Source organism: Lolium perenne, chromosome 2 (assembly GCF_019359855.2).
Source record: "Lolium perenne isolate Kyuss_39 chromosome 2, Kyuss_2.0, whole genome shotgun sequence".
In the NCBI taxonomy this organism is placed as follows: Eukaryota; Viridiplantae; Streptophyta; class Magnoliopsida; order Poales; family Poaceae; genus Lolium; species Lolium perenne.
In genome coordinates, this window is record NC_067245.2 from 252,464,994 (window position 1) to 252,481,474 (window position 16,481).

The 16,481-nt window shown below is 47.7% G+C and overlaps 1 protein-coding gene across 1 annotated transcript; it reads right to left on the reverse strand.

Annotated features, from left to right (window-relative positions):
* Positions 1-11,610: 11,610 nt before the first annotated feature.
* Positions 11,611-14,207, reverse strand: LOC127335616 (phenylalanine ammonia-lyase). The gene is made up of 2 exons (XM_051362331.2): positions 13,684-14,207; positions 11,611-13,592 (listed from the first exon to the last, which is right to left on the reverse strand). The coding sequence occupies exons 1-2, from the start codon at positions 14,076-14,078 to the stop codon at positions 11,846-11,848; spliced, it is 2,142 nt and encodes a 713-aa protein (XP_051218291.1). The 5' UTR covers positions 14,079-14,207; the 3' UTR covers positions 11,611-11,845.
* Positions 14,208-16,481: the final 2,274 nt, after the last annotated feature.

The window sequence follows — 16,481 nt, forward strand, 5'->3', positions numbered from 1 at the left end:
CTAAACCGGGCTCGCACATGTTGCTTGAGCTAGTTGGCCTCGGGTAATTCCAAATGCATTAGGACTCATTGCCCAATGAATAGCTTGTTGCAGGGAAGCTCTCATGCTTGGCTGGCTTTTCCGTTATTCAAATGTGACAGTCCACCGAACCGATCAGTCCTGCAACTGTCAGTCAGTTGGAGTCTAACTAGGGGGCGATCGGAATCACATGCATTTCCTTCCTTTAGTAAGCACCACTTGATGTTGGAACCTTCGCACGCTAAGATCGGTGTAAGGAGACCAGCTTTTGCTTTTGGCTTCATTCTTGGTCGAGTGTGACTCCATTGGAAATGAGTTTATGACGACAGATATTCCGGTTTGGGGTGTAAAGCCATTCTGATGTGAATTTCCGGTCTGTTTCTCTTGCATTGCAGGGCCGTGTGAAGTTCAGTTCTGAGTCCATACTTGACTTGGAAGACCTGACTGCGTTGAGCAGGAGAAATTCCGGAATATTTTCCTAGAAGGTTATGCTGCACTTTTTCTCCTTGCTAGAGATTGCAGTAATTTGCGTTGGCAATGCTCGGGAGATTACATGGTAAATGCATAGAGCTTCAGCTGTGACTTCACTGAAGTGTCGTCAGGCTGTGCGACTTCAGTAGTGAGGTTTTGGCCAGGAAGTGCAGCTCGGGGCGATTTGCACAAAAATAACCCAAAACTGAAAGAAAAGCACAGACTGACCCTCCGGCGAAACTATTTCACCAATCTAACCCTTTTGTGTGGCGCCCCTCCCACGGGCGCCACATATGCCCATGTGGCTCCCCTCCTGCCGGCGCCACTGACCCAGCCGACGTGGCCCCCTCGCCGCTGAGCTGGTGCGCCCATCCGACGTGGCAGCATGTGTGGCGCCCCTCCCAACGGCGCCACACGTGCCAACTTATATCATGTTTTCGGTCCAAAACATCCAGGGGCTCCGGAACGTCTGGGACTTAGCCGTTTTGCGAGGCTCGATGTGTGGCGCCGATGCCACGGGCGCCACACTAGCATGTGTGGCGCCGATGCCACGGGCGCCACACATCCACTTAAGTGTGGCGCCCGCGCCCGCGCCCAGCCCGACCATCTTCTTCTCTGTTTCTTGGACGACCTCCCTCTCTCCCCCAAGGCGGCCGGCGGTTCCTCCTCCTCCCTCCCTCTCTCCCCCAACAAATCGGCCACAAATTCGTCAGATCTGACCGGCCAATCTCTTCCCCATCCATTCCTCAAGGTAATCCCCTTCGAATCCCTCACATTCATCCACTAATTTCATAGATCTTGCTAGATTTGCACATGAACCCTAGACATGGAAACTAGATTTGAAATGGCTATGTATGTGTTGAATGTGTATGTGTAGGAACCCTAGATATGTAGGAACCCTAGATATGTAGGAACCCTAGATGTGTTGAATGAAATTTTACATGTATGTGTTGAAATCCTATGTATGCATGTGTTGAAATGTCTAATATTTGCCTAGCAAATGCATTCAAATTTGTTACATATGCCTATTATTTGTGATGGAATAACTCATGTATTCTTGATCCAAATATTTGTATGTGTGTATGTATGGAACCTTATGTATGTATGTGGTGAAAGGCAAAATTGGAGCATGTATTTGGATATGAACTCTCATGTATGTGTGATGTATAGGTGATTCGAAAGTTAGATATATTCTCATGTATTCTTGATGGAATAACTCATATTTGTTAGGAATGTATGTGTGATGGCTTATTTGGATATATTCTCATGTATGTGTTGCTCATACATGTAGGATGGTGTGGCTTCTGGATGAAGAGTACGACAGGTTGCACCGGGCTGTTCATATGACGGAGAAGGGAACGGATCTTCAACCTTTGAAGATTCGTTACCATGGCACATCGGATATACCGTATGACGAGAGGTACACGGAGTTCATCCGGCCTACCGGTCTTCTCCCGTTCATATCCCTTGTAAGCCGTGGGGGGCCACTCATGAACCCCTCGGCACTCACCGCCCTTGTCGACCGGTGGAGGCCGGAGACTCACACCTTCCACTTGAGGGCCGGCGAGATGGCCCCTACTCTCCAGGATGTTTCCATGATCCTTGGACTACCTATTCAGGGCGAGCCACTGTGTATGAACACAGCTTCTGATGGGTGGCGCCAGCAGATGGAGGTGCTTATTGGCGGGGGCTCCTCCGCCGCCAGCGAGATCCAAAGAAGAGAGCTCCGCCGGCGCGTCTTTCGAATGGATCAGGACTAACTTTGGAGAATGCCCGGAAGAGGCCGACGAGGACACTCGGAGGACGTACGCCCGCGTGTACTTATGGTACATGATTTCGAGGACTCTCTTTCCTGACAGTGGGGGGAAGCTGGCCCATTGGTGTTGGCTGAAGGCGCTAACGGTGTTGGATAACCGTTGGAGTTGGGGAACAGCGGCACTTGCCTACCTCTACCGGCAGGTGATGATTTGCTCTATGTACTATTTTCCTATAGTAGTGTGCTAGACAAAGTACTAACCAAATGTCTTACATGCGCAGTTGGACGAAGCTTGTCGCAGAACGGGAGCGGTGGACTGGGAGCGGCGGTATTGGTGGATGCATGCTCCTACTTTCCGTATGGAGCTGGGACCGCCTATCAGTTGGGCGGCCTAGGGTACTCAACGAGAGGCCATGGCCTCATTACCCTCACTCTCCTGATCGGGAGCCCACTTGGGCATACCTTTGGGACAATGTCTCGGAGATGTCGGGCGATCCAAAGATCATGTACATGCAGTACACTGCGGAGTTGGACACTCTTACCGCTGAGCAGGTAACCGATCACTCTTTTGCAATCCTAGTTTTCATTGATTCTACTGGCATGTTCTAAATTCTGAGATGTTTGTATGCTGCAGGTGGAATGGGAGCCATATGGTAGCTACTACCGTATTGGCGCGTCGATGACTGACCTCAACCACAAGTGCACGGAGGAGGCGCGGTTCTGGCGTATGCGCTGCCCACTCATATGCATGTGGCTTGTTGAACACCACCAGCCGCAAAGAGTGATGAGACAGTTTGGGCTGTATCAGGAGTGCCCACCAGTGTGGCAAGACACGGACAAGGCGCTTCATAGGTAAACTTCTGGAATCATGCGATGGAAGATTCTTGATAGAAGATGTACAAACTAACTTGTTGATTCTTGCAGGCTTGATAGGCAGCGGCAGAGGAAGATCACAAATTGGCCAGTCCATCATAGCGGCCACATCGCAGCGTTCCAACAGTGTTTGGAAGCGGCACGGAATGCTGGCCCTGAGCAGATTGTGCCTCACAACTTCGCCGCTTTCAACAACTACCTCGAGTGGTTCCATGAGAACACGCGTATCGAGTTAGTTAAGCACGCGTATCTGAGGAGATCTTGACGACCCCATCCGATTCGATGAGGTTGGGCAAAGCCAAGACGACAGATTTGCTCGCAGAGGGAGATCGACTTCTATTGCTTCCGAGCTGAACTTCGTGGTATTCTATTCTCTCAGTAACTAGTACATCATCTACATTGCCATGTGAACGCTTCAATTGTGTATGCTGTATTTGTCACAGCGGAAGGAGATCGAAAAACAGCAGTGAGGAGTGCGAGGTTATGTGGGAGCGAGAGCGGGAGAGATGACAAGCCTGTCCGACCGTTGCGGTATTTCATTAAGGTATGATCACCAACTTTGAATGTACGATACTATGATGTGGTGGATTTGTAACCATGAACGGGATGACGCGAGAACAACGCACGAAAGATGCGGCGGTTAGCTTGACTTGCTAGGTTGCCGGGAAGCCGAAATCGCTACATCTTCCTCTTCGAGAAGAGCGGGAGGTATGGACTATTTTGTTCTTTGTCAAACATGTTCTTACTAATTTCAACTTTGTAATCTCAAGTGTTCGTGCCTGTGAAGATTCACGAGGACGAGCTAATTACGAGTCAAGCCATACTTCCAAAGCGTACCTCCAAGCAAGCCGCACGGTCAGCTTACCGGTTGAAGCCAAGGGGCAAGGGTCCAAACCGGTACACTCAGGAAGATTATGTCGGCCGAGGAAAGAAGGTTGTCACCGAGGAGGATGAGGGGCCGCGGCGGAGATCAGATATGTCGAGGATGAGGAACGACGAGCCGTTCTCTTGAGAGGAGGAGGAGGATGAGGAGGAGGAGGAGGAGGAGCGAGCAGGAGCAGCAGGAAGCAGCAGAGCAGCAGGAAGCAGCAGCAGGAGCAGCCACGGCGGCGGACGAAGAGGATGGCCGTCCGGAAGCAGCCCGCGAGGACGGCACGTCGAGGACGCTACTAGGATGTGCCCACGAGTTGTTGTGAACTCTATATTCATAAGTATCGATTTGTGAACCCTATGTCATGTCGAACCATGGTCTGTAATGCTACTTGTTGTTTGAATCTACGTGCTCCAATGTGACCTATGAAGTGTTATATGTGTATGTCATGAAATTGCTACTTGTTGTGTCCAATGTTGTACTCGTAACTGTTGGAGTTTGATAGGATTTTTCATGTTTTTAACAAAAGTCAATGTGTGGCGCCCTTCCAACTGGCGCCACAAGTGCTTGTGTGGCGCCCGTGGCATCGGCGCCACACATGCCAACTTATATCAACATTGGGTCGAAAACATCCAGGGGGCTCCGGACGATAAGTCCTTAGCCGTTTTCGCGAGCCTCTATGTGTGGCGCCCGTGGCATCGGCGCCACATATGCTAGTGTGGCGCCAGTGGAGTCGGCGCCACACATCGAGCCTCGCAAAATGGCTAAGTCCCAGAGGAATTGTCTCACAGTATGCTCGGGGGGATTACAAGTGCATGTGTGGCGCCGTTGGGAGGGGCGCCACACATGCTGCCACGTCGGATGGGCGCACCAGCTCAGCGGCGAGGGGGCCACGTCGGCTGGGTCAGTGGCGCCGGCAGGTGGGGAGCCACATGGGCATGTGTGGCGCCCGTGGAAGGGGCGCCACACAAAAGGGTTAGATTGGTGAAATAGTTTCGCCGGAGGGTTAGTCTGTGCTTTTCTTTCAGTTTTGGGTTATTTTTGTGCAAATCGCCGCAGCTCGGGGAAATTCAATTCGGCACATGGGAGCATATGCTCCTGCTACCGGAAAAATATTTTGAAATGTTCAAAAAAATCAAACAAAAAATTTCTCACTTACGTATCAACATTTTACGTGCGCACATCAAGTCTTGCGAAAAACCTACATTTTTTGTGACTTGTGTAAAAAAGACAAATAAAACGTCTCCTACACAACCTTTTTTTACACAAACATTTGTCTTTTTTACAGATGACACTCAAAATGTCGATTTTCTGCGAAACTACTTTTTGAACGTTTAGAATTTTAAGATGTATCCACTAAATTTTATGTTCAAATTTTTCAACATTTTAAAAGTGCATTTAAAATGAAGTTTAAAAACCGGGAGCATATGCTCCCGGGTTCCAAAACGCCACTCCCGTGCAGCTCGTGGTTTTTCTGTTCGTCAGATCCAGACAGCGCGTTTATGGTCGTGGCACGCGTTGCACGCGGCATGTTCCTTGTCGCCTTACAAGTTACACGTGGAGGGAAAGATACGGCCTTCAGAGGCTTCCCGGTCATCCCCAGCTTGGCGTTTGGTTGTCCCTTCGTCATTCGACTCTCATAGTTCCACTTCCACCACGACCTTCAGAGGCTTCCCGGTCGTGTTCTGGTCCTGCGTCTCGTCGGTCATCCGCGTGCACACTGTGACAAGCGGCATGGGTACGACAGAAAATGCTTCACTGAGATTGCTGAAGGTGATGTTGAGATCGCTTTGGACGCGTTTGGTTGCCTGGCCTCGACTTGGCTCGCATCGCCCTAGCAATTTTTGGTCCGTTTGGTTGCCTGGGCTGAGTCGTGTTGTTGCACGAACCGGTTCTCAAAGCACCTTCGGGCAAGACCCTGAAGGAACGCCTAGTTCGACAGTTTTCAGCGGTGCAGACAAATCTCGTACGCAGTTGATGCAAAAGCGAATCTTCGGCGCACGCGCGGAGATGGGATGGACATGTCGGGAGTTGCGACGAGCATCGGCGAAAAGCGAAAAGATGAGCGGGAAGGATTCCGTCACCTCCCGCCGCGCCCCATCGCCTATTTCTACCCTCTCCTCCACTCCCCCCCCCCCCCCCAAATTTCGAGCTCCTCCTCTCGTCGGCAAGTAGGTTAGAGCCGCACGCATCTCCGGTCGGTGACGGTGGTAGCGGCGGCAGCGACTGCATCTGGGCGGCTTCATCTTCTTCCTGGTGCAGCACTTCTTCACCTCCGGCGATGACTGTAAGGATTCCCTTACCCCGGTACCTCAGTTATGTTTAGATCTAGGCTAGGAGTTGTCAGATCTTGGTTAGGGTTTGATCTTGTAGCAGGAGTTAGTCCGGATTGTGCTGAGCTATCATGATCTTGCTAGGATTTCACATTTCCGGTTGTTTGTTTGTCCCAAATGTGCTGACCTACCATGATCTTGCTAGGTTTTGTGTTGTTCACAGTTGCAATGAAATAGTTGTCTGATTTAGGATGATGTTGGTATGGTTTGTGTTGTCCACTTTAGGCATGTCTTTGTTTTCAAGTAGATTCACGTTATATGTACTACGATGTGTGTAGGACTCCTTCTGTGATAATTTTAGCCAGACGCTTGTCTGTGTTGGGGAGTCTCAGATCTCTTCGCAAGTTCTCGATTCACAACCCTTGTTTGAGTCCAAGGTGGCGGTCACCCCTCTGCCGTCAATGGGCATGTGGCTGACCTGGTGGCTCAGGTAGCGGCAGAGGTCGCGGCGAGGTTGGCCGCCACAAAGAAGAGCAAGAACCGCAGGGAAGCGGACAAGGCCTTGAAAGCCTCAGAGAAAGGGACCGCCGCCATGAAATGGCTTCCATTCATGTCCAACTTCGTGTTGGAGAAGATGTGCAGCTTGATAAAGACCGGAGTGAGAACTGATAAAAGATTCAAGGAAGTCCATCTGACTGATGTGGCGAAGGCCCTGTTTGAACACTATGGTGTCCCCGCGTGCTCCACTCAGGTGTACAACAGCTACCGAGGGTATGAAACATTGGAGGAGGTACAACAAGAGTACCTCACCTTCCTGGAAGATGAGTTCCTGGCAGATCAGGCTATCGATGAGCCAGTGCCATTAGCACAGCTATCGTCGGAGGAAGTACATGCTCTACAAGGAGCACCACCGGAGGTACGTCAGAGTCGGGTCAAAGATTACATCATCGTCTTCCTCATCGTGGTGATTGTGAGGATTTTGTTCTTCTAAATGGTGTGCGGCCGTATGTAACATGTTATGGCATGGTATTCGCACCCTATTTAATTTTGGTAAGGATATGGAACTGTGATTTGTGCAACCAAATAGCCGATTCATGTTTTCCTGCGTGCAAGTTGGGCTGGAAACATGCAACCAAACAATGGAGTCTGGCTTCCCTCTTCGGTGCAGAAAAGGCCGCCCAGGCGACCAAACGACCCGCGTTTCATGGCACATGGCCCGTTCGTGACACACATGTGAGACCAACACTAGCCCAGATTTGTGTGAGGGCATCTCCAACGGATCGGCATAAATCAAACGGCCCTGCCTACGGCCGTTTGTGTCGGGCCGAATGATCGAAATCGAACGCGTATTCGTTTGCGTCTAGGGATGACCAAGCGATCCGATGCATAATAATATTTTCCGTTGAAAACCCATAATTTACATAATTGTGAAAATACATAAAAAGCTTAGAAATTAAAAAGCCCCGGCAAGGCACACTAAAACCTAGCTATGGACTACTGCTCATTGTCGCTGATGAGGTCGATGAACTTCGGCATTCGCCGCGGGAGTTGGTACGCCGACGGTGGAGGAGGAAGGGGAGCCTGCGGTGACTGCTGCCAGGCCGTCGATGAAGAAGGAGGCTATGGTGAAGGTTGCCACGGATCCTAGGCCGTCGAAGGAGCGGCAGACGGCGCGCACACATGGGTACATGTCGGCGTGGCCGGAGGAGTCGTCGGCCTCCCCTGCGCCAGCGATGACTCGCGAAGCTGGATGGCGAGGCCGTCCCATATAGCGAGTTGGTCGAGGTCGCTATTGGCCAATGCGATGGCAATGGCCTCCTCCTTGCTGATGTCCGATGGTAGGGTCTCGGATCACACGTCGAACCGCAGTTGTCGTGGTTGTTGTCTCCGCATTGGACATGGCCGTCAGAATCATCCTTACGCCGTTGTCTTACTCGTACTCACCCTCGTCGTCGTCGTCATTGTCCTCATCCACGGCGAGCTTGTTGTTGGAGAAGTCGACATCGCCGAGGTATCCCGCTCGGCGGCGCGGGTTGAACTCCCGCGTCAATGAGATCCAGTTGTACGAGTTTAGCGCGTACGCCAGATTGTCTTGCAGGTCGGCCGACAAGATGGCTCGGCGACGACGCACCTTGTCGCGGCGCTCTCTCCCCTCGCGTGCCACGGGAGGGACCGACACACACCTAGAGTTGATACCATCCTCCTCCTGGCAGGCTCGCATCCGGCCACTACGCGCCTCAATGAGACATATCGAACACTACGCGCTGCCCGTCAGGTATGCCGCGCTGAAGACGAAGCATCTGTGTCGCTGCCAGATGCGAGAAGGGCGCGGATGCCGGTGCTGACCGTGTAGCGTCCGTCCAGACGCATTCGCGGAGCATATTTGAATCGCTTCGCGTCTCAGTGAGACATATCGGACACTATGCGTCGGGACATTTTTTTCGAAAAAGGAGCAGCAGCCCCGGCCTCTGCATCAATCGATTCACACGGCCTTTTATTGAACGTATAAAGTATCAAGTATCAAGTGACAATTACAAAAGGCATAGGGAAAAAACAAAAATGGGTCCGACTTGGTTGCCACATAAAACAACCATCGGAACAGCAAAACATCTAAATAGGCTAGCCATACTCTATCCTATTAATGTGTCGCCACCCAGTAGCCCGGTAGTAGAAATCCTGAGTAAGCACCAGCAGTCGGTTGCATCCAATATCCATATCCTTCCGCTGATCCTCCGGTAGCAGGAAAGCCCATAACCGTATCCAGTGCACAGCTCGAAGAATAACCTGCAAAAAGTTAGTACCCTTTTGATTATTAAAAATCATATCATTTCTAGTGTTCCATATTGTCGAGCATATAGCACATATACCAATCCTAATTTTCAGTTTATCTTTTTTCGGAACTCCATACAACCAGTTCCCAAACATATTATTAATGCTCGTAGGTGGCGGGATATTATATGCAAACTAAATCATCCGCCAAATGATAGTAGCAAAGGGACATGCAAGGAACAAGTGATGCACAGTTTCATTTGTATTACAGAAACAACACTTTTGAGATCCTGTCCATCTACGTTTCGCCAAATTGTCTTTAGTAAGTAAGACCTTATTGTTAAGAAACCACATGAAAATTTTTATTTTTAAGGGGATCTTGAGTTTCCACAAATATTTGCGCAGGAATCTAGTATGGCCATTCATATAATCATGATACATAGACTTAACGGTGAACAGTCCCGAATCTGTAAGCTTCCATACAAACTTATCAGGTTCATTAGTGAGATTAATGGTTATAAGTCGTTGACACAAATGCAACCATTCATTATATTTATGATCATTAAGACCTCTCCTGAAAGTAATATTTAACGGATTTTGAGCCAAAACTGTGGAAATCAGAACATCTCTATGTTGTGCAATATTGTAAAGAGAGGGATATTGTTGTGATAGAGGAACATCCCCTAACCGGACATCTTCCCAAAATCGTACCGAAGTACCATCTCCAACTTTGAAAAAACCTTTACTAAAAAAGTCAGATTTGATTTAACTCTCATAACACCTTTTCAAAAAGGCGAATCAGTAGGCTTTGCCTCAACTTGCGATAGAGTCTTAGAGTGTAGGTACTTGTTGTGCAAAATTTGTTGCCACATACCCTCTTCAGTAAGAAGTTTGTATAGCCATTTACTCAGTAGGCAGTTGTTTTTTAATTCCAGAACTTCAATACCCAAACCCCCTGGTCTTTCGGTCTACAGATTATGTTCCATTTAGAGAGCCTATATCTTTTCTTTTTTTCATCCGATTGCCAAAAGAAGTTAGATCTATAATAATCTAGTCTTTTTCTAACCCCCACAGGTATCTCCATGAATGATAACATAAACATCGATAGACTGGTTAACACCGAATTAATGAGAACCAACCTATCGTCATAAGAAAGCATTTTACTACGCCAGCACCCTAATTTTGAAGCAAAACGGTTTTCAACCGAATTTCATTCAGCATTTCTCAAGATTCGGTGATGGATCGGTATACCCAAATATTTAAAAGGTAAAGCACCCGCTTCACAACCAAAAATCTGCATATATTGTTGTTCATTATCCTTTGCTTTACCAAAACAAAATATCTTATTTTTATGAAAATTAATCTTCAGAGCAGAGAGCTGCTCAAATATACATAGAATTAATTTCATACACAATTTTATGCGTCGGGACATACACACCCAATTTTCTACCACGCGGTAGCAACCCGCTGGAGAAGCCCTGATTGGACACTGAGGCTCGTCAAAAACGATTTCTGTCGAAGATATGTGGTGGTGATTGTGTACGTGTTGACTGAAGATGCAACCTTCGTCCTTCAACACAGTTCTCAGATTGATAGTCAGCATTTTTAGCACAGGAAAAAAATCATTGATTTCGTGCATGAAAAAAGTTGAGGAAAAATACACAAATGTTTGCCGATTATCACATATGGGACACTCGCAAAGTAGAGGATAATATACCGAAAAGTCCTTTTAGATCATGGGCACCTGGGCTCTTATTGTTTTATAAAAAATTCGAAAATTATATTTATATATTTTATAAAATATGTAACAAAATTTTAAAAGTAGCTAATGATGTATTCCTCTAACGTATAAATCTCAATTACAAATGTTTTATTTTCTGAGCTACACAAAAATGACAAAATCTGATTTTTTTTATAGATTTGAATCACAATACTTAGATCCACATATTTGTTATTTTTGTGCAGCTCAAAATACACATTATTTTCAGTTGAAAATTTACATGCTGACTACATCATGATTTATTTTCAGATTTTTCTGAAACTTAGAAATATGACTTTCAATTATTTTTTTCTGAAAAGGGATCACTGGTGCTCATGTGCACCAAATCTCTGTCCATACACAATTGTTTGTCGAGTATTTTGCCGAGTATGATAAGTTTGCTGAGTGTCTTTTCCTTAGTTGCCTAGTGTTACCTGTTTGTGGAGTGCCATTTAGAAAGTACTTACGCCTTATCCATGTTGCCGAGTATTTTTGTTTTGCTCAGTCTTTTTCTGGCAAGAGTCAGCAATGTCTTATATGCCACATATCCGTGGTTTTACACTTGGAAAACAGTGGAAGACACAGCAATGAAGTTTCTCTCGAGTGGTGTATCATATTCTTCAATCAAATTCCAGTTTGAAAATAGTATAGAAGAACACCGAGAAGTGACCACGCGATCAACCAATCCACTTACTGAGTAACGGTCTATTTTGGTACATCATGTCCACGCACCATATGTCACAAGACAAAATAGATCCTTTTGCCCGCTCGAAATTGTCTCAAGAAACATAATATTCATATCAAAAAAATGGAACAAATATTTATGAACAATTCTCACTCATTATACTGTACCTTATTAAATAATTCATTGAATACCTCACAAAAAGAACCCTACCGCACCAAGTAATGCAGTTGCAATATTTCACAATCGATCGCATGGCAGCTTTGGAAGAACGTTGCAAACATCAGGAAATACAATGAAAAAACAGTACTATGCATATCAGCTAAACACAAGTGGAGCACACTATCTTCTCACAAATTCCTTGAACCTCTGTTCAGCAGATTGGCAGGGGCTCACCATTCCACTCCTTGAGGCACTCAAGAAGAGCGTCGATGTGCTTGCCCTGGTTCATGGCAACAAACACCTTGTCCACCTCTTCACCTGGAGACCGCGTCTTCTCTCCTGTCAAGTACTCCGTCCCGAGCTCCTTGCGCACAAAGCGATAGAGCGGGTATGATCGGCATTCGGTGATGCGGTTCTCCTGTGCGGCAGTGCCATTCTCCACGGCGCTCCGGGCAGATTCAACCTCCTTTGGAAGCACCGAACGGAGCTCCTGCTCAAATGTGGCGAGCTTGGCGAACACCGAAGTCTGCACATCCCGCTCGGCCTCACCGTTGGCCAAGGCGTGCTCCACAAGAACCGCACGCATCTTCTGCATCAGTGGGTAATTGGCGCTGCAAGGGTCGTCCGCATATGCGAACACTGCCTCGCGGTCGATGGTCAAGAGCAGGTCCTTCTCGCAAAAGCGTGCATTGTGGAGATGGCCGCTATCGTTGGTGCTCAAGGTCTTCCTGGCCACCGTCTTCACACAGTTCTTGACGGCATTCTTGACATTCTCCTCGATGTGGCGGAGGTCGATAGCTTGGCACAACGCGACCAAGAATGTCGATGACATGAGCTTCAAAATATCGATAGCCTCGGCGGTCTTCCTCGAAGAGATGAGACCTAGAGAATTGACGTCTTGGTTGTGCTGCTCTGCGCTCTGGACATGGTTAGTCACGGGGTTGCCCAAGAATTGGAGCTCAGAGCAGTAGGAGGCCATGGCAATCTCAGCACCCTTGAAGCCATAGTCCAAACTCGGGTTGCGCCCACCAGAGAGATTGGAAGGCAAACCGTTGTTGTAGAAGTCGTTAACCAGCTCCGAGAACTGGGCAAACATGAGCTTGCCGATCGCAGCAATGGCAAGCCTCGTGTTGTCCATGGACACGCCGATTGGGGTGCCCTGGAAGTTGCCGCCATGGATAGCCTTGCCCCGGGAGACGTCGATGAGTGGGTTGTCGTTGACAGAGTTGATCTCGCGCTCGATCGACTTGGTGGCGGCACGGATAACCTCAATCTGAGGGCCCAACCACTGAGGCGATGTCCGGAGAGCATACCTATCTTGCTTCGGCTTCATGAGTGGGTCCAGCTCACCGAGCTTCTTTGCAAGCTTCATATAGGAACTTCCTTCAAGGATGTGCTCCATGATGGCTGCGGCCTCGATCTGTCCGGGATGATGCTTCAGCTTGTGTGTGAGGTGGTCGGTAAACTCCGGCTTGCCATTCATGACCTCGCAGAACACGGCCGACAGAACCTCGGCAAGGAGGCTAAGGATGTTGGCCTCGAATAGCACCATGGACGCCAGTCCGGAGCCGACCGCCGTGCCATTTACCATGGCAAGACCTTCTTTGGGCTGCAGCTCGAAGAAGCCATGCTGAATGCCGGCTATCTTGAATGCCTCCGCTGCGTTCACCTTGCTACCGTCTGGAGCCGTGGCCACTGAGTTTGAGCGACCAGTGACGAGCCCCGCGATGTAGGAAAGCGGGACAAGGTCGCCGGATGCAGTGATGGTGCCCCGGAGCGGTAGGCAGGGTGTCACGTTGGCGTTGAGAAGTGTGGCGAGCGTCTCCAGGATCTCGAAACGGATGCCAGAGTACCCCTGGAGCAGGGTGTTGACGCGGACGAGCATTGCCGCCCTCGTCGCCGCGGCGGGCAAGACATGTCCATCGCTGCCGGTCCCGAAGGCTCCAGCGTTGAGGAATCTGAACAGGGAAGCAATACAAGACACAGATAAGGCTTCCATAACTCGTACAGAAAGATGATCAGCGAATAAATCAGTGGTTTGCTTCGTACCTGATGAGCTCTCTCTGGAGAGCACCGCCCTCCTTAGTCCTCCGGTGCGAGGTGGCGCCAAAGCCGGTGGTAACACCATAGCTGTCGGTGCCGTTCGCCATGCTGTTCATGACCCAGTCGCTGCTCTCCTTGACGCGTCCGCGGGCGGACTCGTCCAGCTCCACCCTGGTGTCGGCGCCGGCGGCCACCGCGGCGACCATGGCGATGGTCAGGCTGGCGCCCTCCATGGTCACCACCGGCTTGCGGTACTCCTCCACCATCCGCTTGACAGCGTCCAAATGGCTCCCCGACAGCTCGTCTGCTGCCTTCCCCCAGTTCAGAGGATCGGACCGCGCCGGCTGCGCCACGCACAGGCCATTGCCGTTGGCGGCGATGTGCCCGTTCTCGCACTCCATCGTGATGGGAAGAGAACTGCTGAGGATGGACTTGTGGTGAAGAGAACTGATGAGGACGGACTTGTGGTGAAGAAGAGGAGCTCGAATAGCTGAGGAAGCTGAGCTCTTCTTGGAGAGGAACTGAGGGGGGAGGAGGGATTTAAATAGGTAGCTCAGCTCAGCTGCGAATGGCGGGTGGTGGGATGGGTTGGTGTGGACCTGGAGGCTTGAAGTCGGAATTGACCGCCGGAGGCGGAGGAAGAAGGTAGCAGCTAGACTCGGCCGGCACAAGATGGTTGGTGCGTCGCGTGCCGCGCCGGCGGGAGTTGGTGCGGGGGAAGCTAGACAGTCTGCTTCTTCTGTTTCTGGTTCGAATGCCCACGTGCTTGACACTTTACACTGGAACAGGTGTATGCGTTGCGTGTATCCTTCCGTATGGTGTTTCATGATCACCGGGGGTTTTTTTTTTCTTTGAAGTTGATCGCTAGTTGCTTATCTTTTTTTTAGATGATAGTTGCTTATCCTTAATATACCTCGTTGTGACTTCTGAGCAAACATAAACTCTTCAGAAATTGTAACGAGCTACCGTTTGAAATTAAGTTTTTTTTGGAACGACCGCATTCTCAATCGTCGGATCTCCACACGTAGATGACAATTCTGGTTTATTAGTTGCCACATGGTGACTCACCATTGGGTCGCGTAAATATATTTATTCCTAGCACCAACTTTTAAGTTATAAAGCTAGTTGTATTATCCCTCCGTTCCAAATTAAGTGACTTGGATTTGTCCAGACTCTCCGAGTCATGTAATTTGGGCGAAGGGGGTAAAAATAATGAATGCCGGTTTGAGCTGACGGTAACAATATTCTTCAGTCATCCCTTTCCCCCCTTATGTACTCGCATACCAAGTAGTCAAGTGTTCAATATTAATCATGCATCATGTGCTTAAGCTAGCTAGGTTTGCAAGTGTTTGGCTTTGAGTAGTACTATGCAGTTAAGTTTAAGGGATCGGTTAGAAACCACTTTTTTTTAATATACAATACTCGTCCGGGTAGAGGCATAAATTGTAACGGATCGGTTAGAGATGTTCTCAATAGGTATGGTGGTTCATGATCACCGTTTTGTTTTTCAAGTTGGTCACTGGTTGCTTAACCTTATTATTCCTAATGCCTCGCTGTGACTTTTGAGCAAATATACATTGTAACGCATTCTCAACTGTCGGATCTCCAAGTAAGAGGTGGATAGCAATTCTGGTTATTTAGTTACCACGTGTTGACTCATCATTGGATAGCATCAGAAACTGGCTTTTTATTGGAAAATATTTGTTCCTAGTGCGAACATTTAAGTTATAAAGCTCATTATATTATTCCTCCGTCCCAAATTAAGCGATTCGGATTAACTTGGTTTGAGCCAAGTGTTCAATATTAATCATACATCATGTGCTTAAGCTAGCTAGGTGTATTCTTCTGTCAATTATGTGGACCCAGTTGCTCTGGGGAAACAAGCCTACTTCATCGATCGATTATTGGTATTTTTCTATTGATCATCTAAGTTTTCATAAGCTTTCTTAAAGTAGATCGTGCATCTCTTAAATTAACCTAGAAACCCATCTAAGTTTTCATAAGCTTTCTTCAAGCAGACCGTGCATCTCTTAATTAAACTAGATACCTGAGTAGATATACGGGGAAACTCCAACTCGAATGTGACCTCGAGTATTTCCTAAGAGCAAATTTCACAAAACCACAACTATTAGGGCAAAAATTTAATAGACCCACAACTAAAAGGATCTTTTTTTCACGAAACAACAACTTCTGAGTTGTGTAGAAATTGTAGAACCCTAATATTCGTTTCGTGTTTATTGTGCTGACCCTTGGTGGGGCATATATAGGGAGCAGACTTGGAGTACAAGTAGATGAGTGCTAGTCTACCTAGAGTCCGCATATTATTCTATCAAGTTGTTCATATAAACTAAAAAAAATCATACGATTTAGCCCATTTGACAGTGTTACCGATAGCTAGGTGCCACTAGTCGAGTACATGTGGCAAACCAGCCGATTTTTTTGGTTTATACAAACCAAAAATATTGACCGAACCATCCGAATCAGATCCAAATTTGACCAAAAAAATCTTACAATTTATAGAAAATTCCAGTAGTTTTAATATGTATTTACTAATATGGGAAAATAGAAATGATTTTGACTAGTAGTTTTGAAGTTTTTTTTGTAAGATTAAGCCATTTTTTACCACAAAATCAAACTTTTAAATGATCCAAAAAGTCCAGAAATTCTAATACATGTATTTACTAATGTGTGAAAAATATGAGATGATTTTGAATACTAGTTTTGAAGTTTGGACAGTTTTTGTTAGTTTAGCCAGATATTGAAAAAAAATCAAACTTTTTTAAAATTCCTAAAAACATCCAGTT